Source organism: Rissa tridactyla, chromosome 3 (genome assembly GCF_028500815.1).
Source record: "Rissa tridactyla isolate bRisTri1 chromosome 3, bRisTri1.patW.cur.20221130, whole genome shotgun sequence".
Classification (NCBI taxonomy): Eukaryota; Metazoa; Chordata; class Aves; order Charadriiformes; family Laridae; genus Rissa; species Rissa tridactyla.
The window spans coordinates 66,813,205-66,830,919 of NC_071468.1; the positions used below are offsets into that span (position 1 = coordinate 66,813,205).

Here is a 17,715-nt window from a genome sequence, read left to right on the forward strand (position 1 = left end):
AACAGCAAGCTGAGGAATCCTCTTAGGAACAAAATACAGAGTAGCTGAATCTATCAATTCTGACAAAAAATGATGTTCAACAAATCTTATGTCGGCACACCCTGGTGAAATGAAGTTACAGATTGCTAATGTTTATTTCAGCATGCTCACCATGGCAACTGAAATCATTGCATATTTAGGTTTACAAGATTTCGTATTTTTTTCCAATCTTAGACCTGTTTTGTTGTGAACAACAATTAAAAAACCCCATGTACATACATCACTCAACTGAAAGAATAGAATTACAGCTTCATAGCACATACCTATGATGGCCGATATGTCTCGCTCTTTTAATGTGCCCAACTCCCTTACATCCTGCTGTGGGACACCCTCCATGCTCTAAAGCTTCCACCAATTCCAAGGGACCTGTATGTCCGGGGAAATTACATTTGAGATTATAAAAAAGCATCTAATCTTTAAAAGTAACATAAATATGCAGGAATACCAGAGTATCATAGTAAACATGAAGAGGAAATAAGTAAACAAAACCTAATTTTAACGTACTTTAAAAATGCATTCTACAAAAACATGACGGAGATTAAAACAATCTAATCCACTGGAGAAATAACTTTATTCTGTATGAGTAAACCTCTACATGAGACCTACATCTACATAAAGAACGCAAATCTTGGAGGAAGTGTATGACTTCAAATTTCTCTCCTGTTAACTACATGTAGTTGGAACCCGGTTGCTTTGCAAGAGCACAGACAAAGTAAGTTACCCTGCTGTTCCTGAAGACAGGGATCTGTAAGTAATGGGTACTGACCTTCTTCATTTTTAGCTCAAGTTTTCCAGTGAATAAGAGGTGAAAACAAAAGCTGAAAACACTTCTAAAAAGAACAAGCCATCAGGATATTTTTGGCATTTTTACTTATCTGAATTTGTGTGTCTATCTGATTTTCAGCAACCTGTAACAATAACATCTGCAGAGACATTAAAGCACGTCGCTGTCAAAACTAGCTCTGACACTCAAACAAACATAGTATATAAGCCATAGTTTCACAGCAAGTGAGAGACAGACCTACTCCAGTATATGAAACTGAGAATACCTCCTGCACATCTGCAAACATACACTGTCTCTCTAGTACTGGTTTTACTTGAAAAGGACATGAACTTTTATCTCCCCCTACAGATAATGATACTGACATAAAAAGGTCTATTTAAATAAATTTTTCCAGATGAAAGACAGATTCTTGCTCACAGATACATAGCGACAGACAGAGAATTATTATGTATAATTAGGACAGCACTTTCTAACAAATGTTCCACCTATGCTAAAATTACAACACTATGACTACACTGAAGCCCAAAGACTTCTATAGGCTTTAAAATGGTGCAATGGCTGAGAGAACAGAGATGTTTATCGTGTCCGCCTTTATGAAAATTGATGCCTATAATGTAACAAGTTAGTGGACTCAGAGGAGTTAACTTAATAGAGATGCTTTTGTACGGGGCAGTCCTGCCTCACTGATGGTCTGGTTTTGCAAAAAGTAGCTCCCTACAAATGTTCTCTCTCCACTTAAAAAATTCAAACTCTCTAAAATTGTAATTTAAAAGAGCTGCAACTGGCTGTTCATATTCATGCAAGAAGCTGCTGCTTGTGTCACTGTGACACAATGTTAAAATCAACACCAATATATGGCTCTTAATTCCCTAGCTGCTAATAAGAAGGTCATAATCCATCATGTCGACTTCACTACATCTTAAGGGAAAATACTGTAATAAATTCTGGGAGTGTATGACCATTATGACAACTGCTCTAGACTAATATTGCTATCATGCAGCGTTCACACAAGCTTCTGGTGTTAAAGACAGGGATCTGGACCGCATCATTAAAAAGACTATCTTACTGACCAAGGAAAAAAATACTGCATCTTGCAAAAATATTTTCTTCACTCCTTCTGAAACCCTTTCACAGAACGTGAAGTGAACTTTAACTTACTTGGAAACAATATTAATGTTTTGATAGTATTCTATATTCTATACCATGTTCTATGGTAATAATACAAAGTTGTTCGACGAATATATTATTCGGTAATCATCCTATTTTAATAGTATTTGTGCAGTTTATTATTATTTTTTTATTTAACAGACAGTCACTTTCCCTCCTCTCACGTTGTCCGTCTTCACTTTGTAGCTTAACTCGTATCAGAAAATCACTTCCACTGGTCACACGCTAAAAGATATGAACAGTGTCTCCTATGCCAGCACCTAGAGGAGATGACATGTTGTACCTAATGGGTGTCTGTATTTTGTTTCATTTAATGTCTCCAACGAAATGAATGTATGTATTTTAAATCTTAACCTAGGTGGAAGTAATTTTTTTTTCCAATCTTAGGTAATAGAGATGCAACAAGCTAATTCAGCTCTTTTGCCATATGATACAGTTTTTACTTATGTGGCCACAGGCTACTTTTTCCCACTGGACTGTTACTTCGTTCAGCACAAAGGATGCACATCTCAGTTTAAGAAGCAGATATGCAGCATGCTATCTTCTCATTATTCACTTTGTGCTTTGGAACTTATGGCACTCTATTCAGACCCTGCTTTGAAGGCAGAATGATTAACTTCCTAACAGGCAGTCATCACTGTACTACTGGAGTGCTCAGAAAACTAATGCATGTACTCTGATCACACTCCTGATAGGAAACATTTCTTCTTGGCATTTTAGAGACACTGAACTGAGGTACAGAGATTTTCAGGTAACACGTTCACAAAATCTGTGCGTGCCTTATCCCAGTTATTTTACATTTAATTGTTTCAGCGTACGTGGCATTACTCAGCATTTCTTATTTTCCAAGCACAGCTCTTTCTGATCTCAGTTACAGCTGTGAACACTCAGCACTTGTGCAAACCACACCTCAGAGTAAAATGTAAAACAATCCCAGAGAAGAGCACTCAATTAAAAATTCTGTCTTCAAAGTTTGGCTAAACTGTTTTCACTACCATTACCCAGAAACATAATGGCATAGGCAGGTCTATCTTTACCACAACAGTCTCTTCTCTCTGCAACCTTCAGTCTTATTCGTGCCAGACCTCCCACTTCTTCAACAAGTAAATCAAAATCCCCAGAGAGAGCAAACCAGTAAGTGGAGTATTATTATTGGTGCCATGCTTCTGTCAGATTTATCTTCAGTATGGGCACCATTAACCCCTCTTGGCTCAGCTGAAGAAGAAAAGGAACTTAGCTGTTTTTGAGGATTTGCCACAGCATTTGAAAGGAGTGTCTCCTCAGTGCCGTCTGGACTCCTTTGAGCTAAAAAGCACACTAACCTTCAAGAGGACATGGACAGGAGGTTTTAAGAGCAATATTGTACCCCTGCTGAGGGACAGAGCAGTTTCATCACTGGCTTCAAGAGGGACAGGATTTTATGCAACAGATCTTCATCATTACCTCAGATTTTGACTGTGGTTCTTATGCATAGAGAAGCATTGTGTTTCCACTACAGTAAGGGTCAATAAAGCTATCTACTAAAAAGTGATTAATTACTGACTGCTGATTTTGCACTAAATGTTACATTTACATTATTTTGCATATTGTAGTTGCTACTCTTCCTCGGTTGGCACTGGCAGGGAAAAAGATAGCTCAGTACACGTGCCTTTTAACATCATTACATTATAATGTGATTTCTCTTACTAAGTGGGGGCTGAAGGGGGTGTCCGGTTTTTGTACACCAGCCCGCAGGATGGATATCAGGGCTATCTACATCAGTCCAATAATCATAAATACTATCCCAGCCATCAAAATGGACCTAAAATAAAAAAGGAGAACAACACGTTTTAGATCAGAAAAATTCTCTATGTTTCCCAAAGTAATCTCTAAAAAATGACATATCCATTAGAGAAGTCACTTTAAGAGAACTATTGATGTTACACACAAAAAAAATATAGGTATGTTAGCTTCTAGACCCAGACATATTCTCACTGAAGTAGAGAGAGGGGTGTCATTTGGTTCTTTACTGTGTCTTGCATCATCAGGCTCAAACCCCAAGAATAAAGGAGGCAAGTTTAGTTCTCATGTTAATACTTAAATTAAGCCAATTTTCTCTCTCAACTCCCCCCCCCCATCCCAAACATTTTTTAATCTCCTGTTTGAACAGGATTTAATAATAGCAAAGCAGTAAGCAAAGGCCTAAAAAAAATGGCATTTATCCATAAAAAACAAAAACCCCCAACATACATACAAGTAAAAATTTTAGTAAATTAGTAAAATTAGTAAAACCAGACTATACAGGATAAGGACTCGAAACTGCAGAGAAAATGAAGTATGTGACTTCCCAAAAAAACACCATTATGGGCGATACATGCATTTTTTCAGGCGAAAGACAGATATCTTCAAATCTTACTTGACCTCTGTACTAGTAAATAGCTCAGATCTCTCACGCACGTATGTGTGGATGCATGTACACACAGACACACACAAACAGAGCTCCTTCAACAAACACTACAGAGTCAAATTATCACCCTAGAAGCTACAAATCCTGTCATTTTAATAAATTAAGACTGGAAAAGGAGTTTTTTTTGTTTTGGCTTGGTTTTTTGCATGACCAACCTAAAGTTTAGATAGAAAATGTGTAGGCGCGAAGGTATTAGTTCTGATGACTCCCTACCATCAGTTAATTCAGATTCAAAATGAAATGTCAGCTGCATTTCCTGCTTGAAATACCATCTATGCCTAATAAATCTGTACAAACTGCAAACATAAATATCCTTCATATCCATCCAACTGGCTATCTGGAACATGCTAGCCCTTCTAACAGTTAAGGGCTTCAGAGACTAAACTGGTTTTGTACAATAAAAGAAAAATAATTCAAGTATACAACTTCTGTAAAACTGTAATTTCTTAAAAATATGTTATCTGAGATTAATACAATCTCAAGTCCATAATTAAGATAAACTTCAGAATTGGAGAAGTCACTGACAAGGCACCAGAAAGGATGGTCCTTTTTTTTGTATCTCCCTTATCTCTGTCTCTCTCTTCTCCCTGGAAGTTTATGGAGACAGATTCAATTAACCTAGGCCAAATATTTTATGGGCCCTAATACAAATATCACAGCAGCCCTTCAACACTTGGTACTAAATCACCACGTTTCTTCATAGAATAGACAACTGTTTTACATCAACTACTCCCAAAGCAATTTTTTAACATATTCCACTCTGCTCTCTAATTACCTACATCAGCAAATGTAACTAAGAGGATAATAGAACAACCCATTACAAAGGAATTATACACATATTAATCAGTGAAAAGGATGAGAAAAAGCTTAGCAGGACACAGCAATGTGACTCATTTCTTCCAGTGCTTAATTTTGCAATTATAGGCTTTTGGTTTTACAAAACACTCCTCACTCACTCAAGCAGGATAGTACAGTAAGAGAAAAAAAACTTACTTTTATTCTATAGTCATCAGTATCTACAATAGTTGCTACTCTGATAAACACTGGATTTCTCTTGTCAACTACTTCAAGTTTCATGTTTTTCTGAAAGCCATGAGAAGGTTTCTAGAAAGGAAGAACGATATTATGTGAAACGGAAGAGAACCTCAAAAATCTCACACAATTGTAAAGTGTATAAAATCCATAGAAAAATTTCTGACTTCATTTTCTCAAATCTGTCCTCCCCCTCTGACGAATTAAGCATTAAAAGATCATTCAAACCTGTGTTCTTAAACTGGAGGAAAAAAAGTAACTACTGTGGGATTCCAGGTTCTCCATTCAAGCCTTACGAGTAAGTAAGTAGGGACCTTTATTTTAAATCAGTTGGGTTTTTTTCCTAAATTCTCTAGAAAAGTTTTTCCAGAGGTTATGGCCAACAGTTTCAATGTGGTATTGAAGTAAGTATCACATACCAGCAGCCTGAAATGTCTACAAAATTGTCTACAGGAAACACATGAGTGGTTTTTAGTATGTGTTTTTGCTTTCTGGATCAAACACTCTTTTTCAGTCTCCTACTGAAAACATAACTAATCCATGGTATAACAGTAAATACTCACTCAGGACAACCAGGACCAAATACCTGTTTTGTAATACTGTTTTGGGAAAAAAAGGTGTCTTTGTTAGGAATACCAGATTTTATCTTTGCCATCTACAGCTATGAAATCTAAAGCAAAAATTTTATTTCCATTTTAAAGGACCATATGCATAAGACATGTTATGTTTTTTATTTTAGATTTCTAGGAAAATAACATATCTGTGCCTGTAAGACTTTCCAGAACATCGGTGCTTCTTCCTCAGCTGCTTAAGAACTCTATTTTCTCCCATAATACAATATAAAATACTGTGACTGTCTCAGGAAGACTTCATCCAAACTCCAATACAATCAGCATTTTATTCTCATTAAGTCTGCTTTCTTATTGTTTATCACAATTAGCATTAATGTGGTTACCATTACATTAGTACAGAAAGCAGGCAGGTGATTTTCTCTGGCTGTAAAATTGAAAAGGCAGAGCACATCTGTCCCCCATGCAGTCAAGCTCTCCTTCCCCTCCATCCTCAAAGCCAGATGGCCTTCTCTGAGCTACCTTTTGGGACCTACACCATGCCCCAGCTGCCCTCTGCTAGTATGGTTTCTGGAACAGTGTTGGGCCATGCCAGCTAGCGCACTCCCCGTTTAGTGCTGTCAATGCCTGCACACTTGTGGCGGGTCCTGTTTGGGTTCCTGGTATAGACACAGCCAGATGGACCCTGCGGGCCACTGGTGGGGCATTCCCACTGATGAACCCTGCGGGGTGGCTCCTCCCTGAATCCCAGGGGAAGAAATTAAATCATGGATGCTTTTTAGTTTGATGTAGTCAAGGTCATAGCCCTCCACTGTTTTGCCAAGGACTATACCTCTCAGATATAACCAAATACGTTCCTAATCCTTGCTCCAAGTATTCTTGCTGAAGACATAAAATTGAGACATGTTATTAAGTAAGACGCATTTTGGCGTGATAAACTGCAGGTCAGTAATAAACTCTGGTGATATACTGACCCCAGAAACTGCTATAAGCACCACATTTCTGCTTTCATTAATCCAGCTCTTAGCAAAGTGTTGTTCAGAATTAGTGTCCCTAATCTGAAAAGCCGAGGCAAACCAGCTTCGGCGTGCTGTATGAAAGGGGCTGGGAGCCACCAGCCATCTGATGCCGGCTCCTGACAGGGATGCTGTCTGCATTACTGACCAGTCCACTCTCCTCACAAAATCCTAGGAGCTCAAGAAAGATGGGTGTCACTGAAAGCAAACAGCAAGTACGCAGCTAAAAGAAAAGGACACTGCCCACAAACACCACAGTTAAGCTGGGGAGCTGCCTGAGGGTGCTGCCCATGTGCCCTAGTCACAAACTCGCAGAAGAAAAAGTCTGCTGAAGGATATTAAATACAAACTCTCTCTAGAAACTATGAACTTGATGGGCAACCAGACTGACCTCCTACAATCATGTTTACATTCTCACTGTAAATTAAAATTTAAAATGTACAGATAGAAATACATATGTTGAAAACATGTTATGATGACTCAGTAGCTATCTCATTATTTCTGGTAACTAGGCAGTAATTTCTCATAGCAAATTACATTCATTAGTAATATTTTGTAGCATTTAATCCCATATAATGATTACAATAATAAAGTAATAGTGATTTATAATAACAATTATCTGATTTCTAACAGAGAACTCCAAGCTTGCATAAAAATAAACCACCTATTATGCAACTAGTTAACTGGATCCATTTGGAAACACAGGAACACCATATATGTATTCTCTTCCTAAACTAATTAATTATATGCACTCAAAAGCATGAAAAAATACAGGTATTTTCTCACCACTTTAAAAGCCCTTGCAGGTGCAGGTAATGAACTGGTTTCTTCCAAATACTTCTCCCAAGAAAAATGCTTAGCGTGAGGATAATCTGGCACAGAAGAAACATGAGCAAAATTAAACTTCGCAGTGCAAAAAATAAAACTGATGTCTAATTTACAGAATGCCTAACACTTTTACAATACTGTTCTGATTTATAAAGTAATTACAAGAAAGGTTATTCTAAATTATCTTTGACACGTTCACCATGTAGGTTAAAAAACCCAACAATCTTCTCATACACATTACCGATTGCTAGCAGAAGTCGTCACAATTGGTTTGGGTATGAGAATATAAATAATGTGGACTGGAAAAATCTGTCCACTTAATTCAAGAAATTAATTCACTTATTATAAGACTAATTCTGTATTTTATAAACAGTAATTTACTGGCTAACACAATCCAAGCAGTGATAGCTTTGTACCACAGCAGAGTATACCTGACTACTTGCTATTCTTTTAGTGAATTTGTTTTAACTAAACTTCTAAAAAATAACTGGGATATTGACTGTTAAGAATAACTTACAGGCATCATCGAAAAAGATGTTGCCTTTCTCAGAAGTGTCCTATTTACAAACACTTTATGCAAGAAACACAAAGACAGCTTTGCTCTTAAAGAAAAGGCAGTGCCTCTCCTTTGCCTTTAATCTGCACTAGAAGTTTAACTTCAAGTTTAAACATGATTCATAATCTAGAACAGAATAAAACCAATTCCGATTTGTTTTAAAAGGGATTGCACTGAATAATAGGCTGTAATTAACCTCCTGACAGACAAATCGCTTACGACTTTTCAATATTGCTGGCTATTAGAATTTCTGTCAAAATTGGTTTTAACCAATTAAAATTTTCCATGTTCTCAGACCACAGATGGCAGTTTCTGCAACAGGGCATTTAGATCATTCAGCTATACACAGCTGTCCTGAAAAAAGCAGTGGAGGTCTTATATTTCATACTAACAAATGCACTTTCATTCTTCTGAATCATCTCTCTCATTGTGTTTTCCTCCCTTCCAAAGGGCCCTCAGAAGTTTGGTTCCTCGATCACATAAGGCAATCCTTTCATCAACCCATTATCTTGCATATTTAATTCACATGAAGATGTTTTTCTTATGCCACAATCTCACACACCTGAAATTTGTTTTATCAGCATTTTCACAAAGTGAGTCTTCTAAGTGAATACATTCAACCAAAAATACAAACTTGTTCAGATTCCAAGGGGTATCTTTCATAGATAGATGTCTCTTCACTAAAGCAGCATACATGCGCATGCACCTAATGTCTACTGTATTTCTACTTTCAATATATTATATCCTGTAAAAAAAATTAGAAATCCCCAAGTATCAATTCTTAAGTACAGAAAGAAAAATTCAGGAGAGGTAACAATAACCTTATTGTAAGCTTTAATGCTGCTAACTAACTATAACCTCCTTAAATCTTTCAGATGTGTAACAAGATACAAACCTGGTGGGGTGATGAGAGTTCTTTTATGTTCCTTACACCATCCTACTGGATGAATATGTGGGCTAGCTGCCTCGCACCTGGAGGAGGGGGAGAAAAAAAGGGGGTTGATAATGCAGTTCTTCAGACATCCTATTACGTTCAGAAAACGACATAGAAAAAAGATTTAATAAATTCCAAATAACCTATGACACTGTCAACTTACACTTAAACTGCAAACATAACCCAAAGATACGAACACATTTAACAGACTTGTTACCACCCAAAGAAGCATAACGCTTTATTTACAATTTCACTGGAAGATCAAAAAAATCTAGTCCATTAAGTCAGTGGTAGATCTCCAGTGAGACGCTATAATGCAGGATCTGAAAAATTCACACGTAGGTAGAAACATGTTGGTTTCAAGAACACGGTAATCCAATCAAAGACAGATGGGGTTTTGCAAACTTTAAACCAAAAGCTTAAAGACCCTGATTAATGATCCACGTTGCACCTGGAGGCACATTAGAAAATCAGGCAGTACTGCAATGCACTGCCAACAACAAGTAAAAATTCAAAACCAGATTCTGAGTGGTTTGAATAGAGCTATAAACACGTTATAATATCCCAGTAGCACATAAGAAAACTACGTCTGAGAAACACTGGCAGCAAAAAAGAATAAAATAGCATTTTAGGCCCCAAACTGCCTGAAAGAATCCACAACTGATCAGTGATCCAACACTGCAAATTGCTCTAAAAAAAGCTGATCAAACTCTCTTACTCAAAGGACTAACAACTTCCCATATTTTGTGTCATGTGCATCACATTTTGCATGAGTGCTGTTGCCTGCGGCGTGCCACAAGAACCACAGAAGACTAACAGAGGCAGGGTGAGCTACACTTGACGTATGCTGGCATCTGTCTGAAGCAAGGGGAGATCGCTCTCACTGTTCACTGTTACATTGTGCTTAGAAGAAAGCGGCAGTGGGTGCTGGCTATGAAGTTCTGCTAGTAATTAAGAAGAAAATAAAAGCACACTCACTGCAAAAATGTAACTGATATAAAAGCAGATGAGAGAAAAACTGTTTTAACATTCAGTATTATTAAATTATTATATACAGAACTATATGATTTTGTTACATATTGCTATATTATTTCATAACAATACATTACATACAATATAACATATATGGTATATCGTATATAACGTACACACTATAATTACATTATTACTTAATATTATTAGGAAAGGCAAAAAGTAAGACTGATCTGTAGGAACAGTAAAAAGCCATCAGACTCTGCTGTGAAACATGCACCATCCCTATGTCTGCATTGATACTTAATGATTGTTTTTGAGTTGGCTGAACAATTAACAGTGCTTTTTAAAGAGACAGTACTTACATAGTCAGGGTGACTAAGGAACATCATGCTGACACAAAAAGCTAGCACTACTCTGCATGGCACTGCACTGTGCCGTGCAAACATACTGTTTGCCTCTATTTAGCTGGAAACTCATATAACCATGTAATTCCCACGTAAAACTGTGCTCAGGGTCCTCACTTCTCTTAGGAGGCTGTCCCACATAATTTCTTCTTTAGTTAGATAAAATTAATATTAGAGTGCACTAGTGCTCTCTTCCACTGTTTCCTAACCTTAAAGTTGCTTCAGTAGCTGACATTAAATATTCCCAGCTGCAAGCCCTCTGTCTTCTGGGAAATCCCATCAGCATTTCCATCTCTGTGGCCACAAGCCCAGTGCCTTACTCACTCCAAGGACCCACCAAAGCCAAAAACCTGCAGCCTGAGTAAGCTGAAGTAGCTAAGGCCTTCATTTCCCTTTCCCCAGGGAGCAATCAAGAAACCAAGCTTAAGTAGTCAAGCGGTAGTCTAGATAGAAACACACTCTCTCCCTCCTGCTGAAGGAACGCTGCTTTCCAAACGCTCCTCAAATATTTAATGAGAAGACAAGCAAAGAGCATCCGTGCATGAAGACATGTACTTCATATACAATAATCATTGCGTAAAATACTGAAACACTCATTGTGATCCAGTTTCTCTTGAATCCCTCTCTGAAGTCCATGTCTCAACCATTAGGCTGGAGAGAATTCCTTCCCTGTCCCCTCAACCCAAGAGTTTCTAACGTGAAATACCCTAACAGTGGGTCTGCTCTCCATAATTGTTATAAAATAATCATTAACTGTATCTACTCAGAAAGTATTAGCATGCTAGAAGTTCATATTAAGTTCCCTTAATTAGTACTAATTTATATTTTTTTAAAAAACATGATGTTGATAATCTGTAATAACTAAGAGGGTGTAATGAACTGTGCATGCCAGAAAAAGAAGTTGAAGGTAAATTAGTAGGCTCCCTAATGTCTTAAGGCCCAGACCAAAATGCTAGGTCTGCACATCTTGAACACAAACGCGTTTTAAGGACGGCAAAAGGAAACACAGCACAGAGTAGACTAAACTCTGGGCTACTATCACATTGCAGTTTTGAACCTGTGCTGCATAAAAGAAAAGGAGCATATCATATTTAGAATACACAGAATAACACTAATTATTTTTTTTAAATCTGAAAAGTAATTTAACATGACAACTAAAATTCAGTATGTATGTACTTCAACAAGAGAAATGGAGGTTTGGTGTCCAAGAAGCACTGTCTCAAACAATTATTCCTCTAGCCTTCTACCTAAAGAGAGTCAAACACTAATGATGAAAAATAGTGGCAAACGTACCACAATTATCTTGTGGCTGTATGTATGAAACAACTCTGCTAGTATTTCTTTGTAATGATGTCAAACAGATCAATTTCTAGCAGATAAAACCTACCTTTGATAGACTCGGTAATGGCTCTGACAATAGCCAAAGATTCAACTCACTTCAAGAATACCAACCTTTTGTTCTACTACAATAAATAATGCTACACTGTACGTTTTTAGTATTTATAGTATCACACCATGTAATCTCTAAATCACTGAAGTTGCCACTAATAAAAGGAAGCAAAAGGACTTTTGTGAAAATTTTGCACTGCTAGAACTCAGCATCTGACTCCTAGAAACGCTTTGCCCCAAACAAATTGGAGAAAAGGTGAATGTTTCATGCTCCCTCTGTCCTCTTCCTTTCTCTTTACAGTAACTGTGAAGAGAAGCTAACAAGCAAGGGGGGCAGCACGTCTCTCTTTTATCCCTCTCAAGTGAGAGTTTGCCATGGAAGAATTTTACATGGATGGGGCATCCTTCCACACTGGAAGGACATATCCTCTTACTTCTTGAGGTGTTCTGGAGTAAAGTCCACAGATTATTTTCAGAAGTCTCCCAAGTTAAATTTGGGAACAAGACTCATGCTCATGAGTCACTATGGTATTATCAGTATTATACTTAAAATAACGAGGTCGGCATGTATCAGGACAAACTTTTTAGATGCATTTGTTCTGTTTTGCTTTTTCAAGTATAGTCTGACCATTTTTATAAAATTCTGAAAAGTAAATGCCACTGCATAGACTTCTTGCCTTGAAGATTCACAAAGCAGCAAGTGACCGAGGCATGTCACAATGAAAGATGCACTCTTGGAAGATGCTCTGACATTACAGCAACAGGAGTGAACACGAGACATGTGGCAAACAAGCGCTACACACCACAGCACTGCAAAATATAAATCATCCACAATATTTTGATTTGCTTTAGAAGAAAAACCCAGTCATTACCACAGTGGCCTCAGGAAAAAAAACATCCCTGTTCCAGCAAAACCAGGTCATAGAGTCCATCTTTACCTACTGATTTCACACAACCTTTTAGCTTCTAACAGCCCATTTAACAATAAAAAGTAGATATCAGTAAAAGTCACACACAATTTAAAATCAAACTATTATGCCTTAATGTGTGTTATTTCATGGACATATTATCTAGTTTGGAGGAAAAACAATAGTCTACCAGACCAAGCCCAAGACTTGTCAGTTGGAATGCTAAAGGCTACTCTGACTTTTCACAATCAATTTGCCGCATCCCACAGCTTTTTATCTCCTTTGTTCCAAAACAGAAGGCAGATCACCCAGCTCACACGCTTCATAAAACATGATGATCCATGAATTGTGAGGAGGCCTGCTAGGCCAAAAAAGGTTACTGCCACTAGCAGGAGCTGAAGAGTTTTGCACCTCCAAACCTGCCTACCCCTGGGCTGCAGCGGAGCAACACCACGTCCCACCAAGTAGCGGGGTGGTGACACACGCACGCTCAACTAATAAAGCAAGATCATGATGTCCACACAATTGATGCCACTTGTGATCCATTCTGCCGTGTAAGAACATGCAGAGAGAAAAAAAACATCTATTATCCACACTGGAAACTGAAGCTAACCCAGGAAGCTGAAGCAGAGCGCACCAGTAAGAGAGCCACACAGAGGAACTGAACAAGCGGCAGCTCCACTGAGTTACGGACAGCTTAACTACATCTTGGAAAAGACATCAAAGCAGGGAAGAGCTATGCGATGTAAAAGCAAGAAGTTCTGCAATACGGAAAACTGAGGGCAGCTGAAAACATGAGCCTCCGGAGCGTGCATCATTCTGTGTGAAAGGAACATGAGTGCAGCTCAACAAGCCTTAACTCACGGCAGGAAAGCATGTCCCAACAGGAGACTCAGATATGGAAGAAGACTTAGTATTTTTCTATTGGTGACTTTCAGCTGTCCTGTTAATTTTTCCCAAAAATCTGCTTCATATATACAGCTCATTAAATTCGGATGAAGAGAGATGGATGATAATGCTTGCTGGTAAAAAAATGAATATTCAGTCCTTTTAGAAAAATATTTTCCCATTGGGTCTTCACCTGAAGATCTGGGCAGAGTCTTTATTTAGTCATCGGCATTTTCTTTAAAATAAGCTGTATTTGTTTATACTCATTTTCTGTTCTGAAAAAACTTCTGATTTTCCCTTTTGGGAAAACAAACCTTTTGGTATTTTGATTTTCAATTTATTAAATGTAGATACAATATGTAATGAAAATGTTATCTATAAAAAAACCACTCATCCACACGTGTTCTACCCATAAATAATAATATGCCCTCAAGAATGCTACTTATACAACTTCTTGATTGTGAGATGTCAGTCATCTAACCGCGCACAAAAAAAGAAGAAAGAAAAACACAGAAACCATCCTGCAGCCCCATCTAGTGCGTAAGTGAGAATACTTCATCATTAACAAGTATAAAGCTGGTATTATTTTAGGTCCAGACTTCCCAAAACATGGCCCATGAGGTTACGATATGCATGCAGAGATGGTACAGCAAACCACATGACCATATTTTCTATTTAAAATCTGATAAGACAGCTGCATGGTGATTTGCAGGAAATTTTTAGAGCTTTAGGGTCAGATACTTGCCTACTGTCCATTTAAATATTTGAGAGCATGCACTGTGACTCTGGGTTCTTGAAGATTGTTTTAAGTTCTTTTTGGGACAATATAACCCCTTCAAAACATTTGTTTCTATCAAAGAGAGAGTGGAGCAAAGTTAACTATCTCAAAAATGAAAGAAGTACAGCACAACTTTTAAGGACTTGGCTGTTGCCAAAGTAGCCAATGCTGGTGGAAAGCAGAACTGGCCTCTTATTTACTCTCACACCAAAAGCCAGTCTGTTCCAAAACTCATACAGATCAGAAAATGGTTCAGAAAATCAAAAACTTATTTGTCTTCATGAGGTGCTTTACAATCGACGTTTCTATGCGTGACGGGTAGATGTTAAAACATGAAACACCGTATTTTCTCACACTCATGGTAAGCTGATCCCAAAAGCTGACTGTAGCACATCCTCTGGAGGGGAAGTTGAGGCCAAGCTGTGGATGCGGGCAGGCGGAGCCCTCTGACCCAGCGAGTTTGCGCTACAGCATGTCCAGCGCTGCCGCTGCTCCATAGCTCCTGTGGGCAAGCGGCAACAACCAGCACAGCTTCACCCCCTGTGCAAGCTCTGGCCCTGTTTCGGTTTTGTCACAAAAAAATTAGGAAGCTGAGGCGATGTAAATCTGTGTGTAAGCAGAACAGATGCCAAGACAAGGGAGTCTGGAAAAAAGACAACTGAGGGGGGATCTTATCAGTGCTTATAAATACTTAAAGGATGGGTGTCAGGAGGATGGGGCCAGGCTCTTTTCAGTGGTGCCCAGCGACAGGACAAGAGGTAACGGGCACAAGCTTGAGCATAGGAAGTTCCACCTAAACATGATGAGGAACTTCTTTACTTTGAGGGTGGCAGAGCACTGGAACAGGCTGCCCAGAGGGGTGGTGGAGTCTGTATTCAAAACCCGCCTGGACACGTTCCTGTGCAACCTGCTCTAGGTGACCCTGCTCTGGCAGGGGAGTTGGACTAGATGATCTCCAGAGGTCCCTTCCAACACTACCATTCTGTGCTTCTGTGAGAACTGAAAACCAGAGTGGACCTGCAGTTAATTCACAGTTCAGACATGCCCAAAGATACCCAAATGGTACTTCCAGATCCAGTCAACCTTAAGAACATTTGGAAATTCCACTCAGACGGAAAGTCTTCGGGTCTCAAACAAGTATTATTTGTTTCATCAAAAAAGATGGGACAGATGGAAAGGACCTGACGGCTTGTGTATAGGTCAAAACTCTCCTTCCTGAAGGAAAGTCTTAAATTTGTCAATTTTCTTCACTTCCCTCTAAAAGCCACTGCCAAAGGACAATTTAATGGGATTTGTAATAACGCTGAAAGTACCACCACCATGCATTAAAGAGTTGTAGTAATGACGCCAGGTACTTATTTTCAACCATTAACGTATTTTCTAATGCTCAGAGAAAATTCTGGAAGAGTATCTTCAGGCTGAAAGCCTGAAGCCTAAAAAAGCTTACACCGTGGTAATAGATTTCTGTTGCCTGAAGTCCAGTAAAATCAGTCAACTGTCTTACAGTTACTCAAGAAGAGTAAAGAGTTTTTAAGCTCAACGAAAAAGTGCTATCTACTCAAACCAACTAAATCACAGAAAGTACACAGAAAAAAACATACTTGTTTGAAAATAATCAAGTACATACACTAAATACATCATTTCTCCTTCAATATAATTCTTGAAACTTACATGCAGGTGCAGGGAAACTGAGGCTTTGCTCTGGGTAATCCCAACAAAACTTTTCATTTTTAGTTAGACACCAGTTGTTAGATGGAAACTTATGCACCTAAGATATTTTAAGGGCCCAACAAACCTGGTATCTAAAATTAAAAATGTAAGTGGGATGCATTCAGGATGCATTTTCAGGCTCTCTTTTGGTCAGACATTCCACTGCTATTTACATTTGATGTTCTTTTCTCCCATTTTCTTCCCTTCCTTCTCTATTCAGTTCCATTTTCAGCCACAGCAACACAGAGAGGTAGGCCACGCCACTCAGAATCTAATTTCCATGCGCAGTACTTTTTCCAGGCAGCAGCATCTTGCTCCTTCCAGAAAGGTACTTTACAATTTCACCAAAAGAACAAATCTTCAGCTTGGCTTCAGTATAAATACAGCTCCAGTGATTTCTCAAACACCTATACATTTTCCACTTCAATCTTCCCTCATTATTTCAGAAGGTATTATTTCATGTATTCTATATATGAAATTCAGAAAACTCACTTCAGAATATTATGACTGCAAAAATGTAAAGCCTGGTTACGTACACAAAAACTGCTTTGCCCTCTTCTGAAAAGATCGGTGGACAAAATTCCTGTTGACATGGGAATATTAACAAGCCCAAAATTCAATGTATGTCTACTATACACAGTGAAATGTTTTAGAGAGATACCTATGCTACCTCTGAACAAACTACATGATATATTGCATTGTGTTTGCCCTAAAAGCCTTGCCTAACTGTCGTTCTCATTACTAATTAATGGCATAACTGTTATTAGCGAACATTCAAGTATCAGGAAATTCAGAATACCTTTTCCCAGTCCCCAGTTTCCTGCTGTTTCGTAGAGGCAATGCATGTTCTATGTTACTTCTTAATGGAAATAATCACTAATCTTTCTGGTCTTTGACTTGTATGGCTTATTACCTCGATACTCAGTTCTTGACTTCACTGAAATGCCTTTTGACCGCTGCTTCAATAATTTAGTTCCCCTACAGCTTATTTATCATGTAGCCCATACAATTATTATTTCAAGAAATGGACTCGCAAAGTTTTGAAGTTACATAATAGTTTCACATCATTCTCATTGACATAGTGCCTAAGCAGTCATCAAATACAGATGAAGAAAACTTTCTTCATTTATTTTTGCAGCTTCAGCTATACAATTAAGCTGCCACTGCTGAACCCAAGACGTAGGCTTACAATGCTCTACCTGTTCTGACGTAACTTAGTCTTCAAAGAATGTAAGGTATATTACTTTGCTCTACATGCCAAAAGAAGATGCAAATGCAAATACAAACCTGCA

The 17,715-nt window shown here is 38.2% G+C and overlaps 1 protein-coding gene across 3 annotated transcripts in view; it reads right to left on the reverse strand.

The window, feature by feature from the left end:
- L3MBTL3 (L3MBTL histone methyl-lysine binding protein 3) overlaps positions 1-17,715 on the reverse strand; it is an 81,372-nt gene that overhangs the window by 22,248 nt on the left and 41,409 nt on the right. For all 3 annotated transcript variants that reach the window (XM_054196168.1, XM_054196166.1, XM_054196169.1), the window contains exons 12-16: positions 9,333-9,409; positions 7,840-7,925; positions 5,430-5,540; positions 3,677-3,791; positions 303-405 (exon numbers count right to left, since the gene is read on the reverse strand). In XM_054196168.1, the coding sequence (XP_054052143.1) occupies positions 303-405; positions 3,677-3,791; positions 5,430-5,540; positions 7,840-7,925; positions 9,333-9,409 (492 nt within the window). The remainder of the gene's footprint in view (positions 1-302; positions 406-3,676; positions 3,792-5,429; positions 5,541-7,839; positions 7,926-9,332; positions 9,410-17,715) is intronic.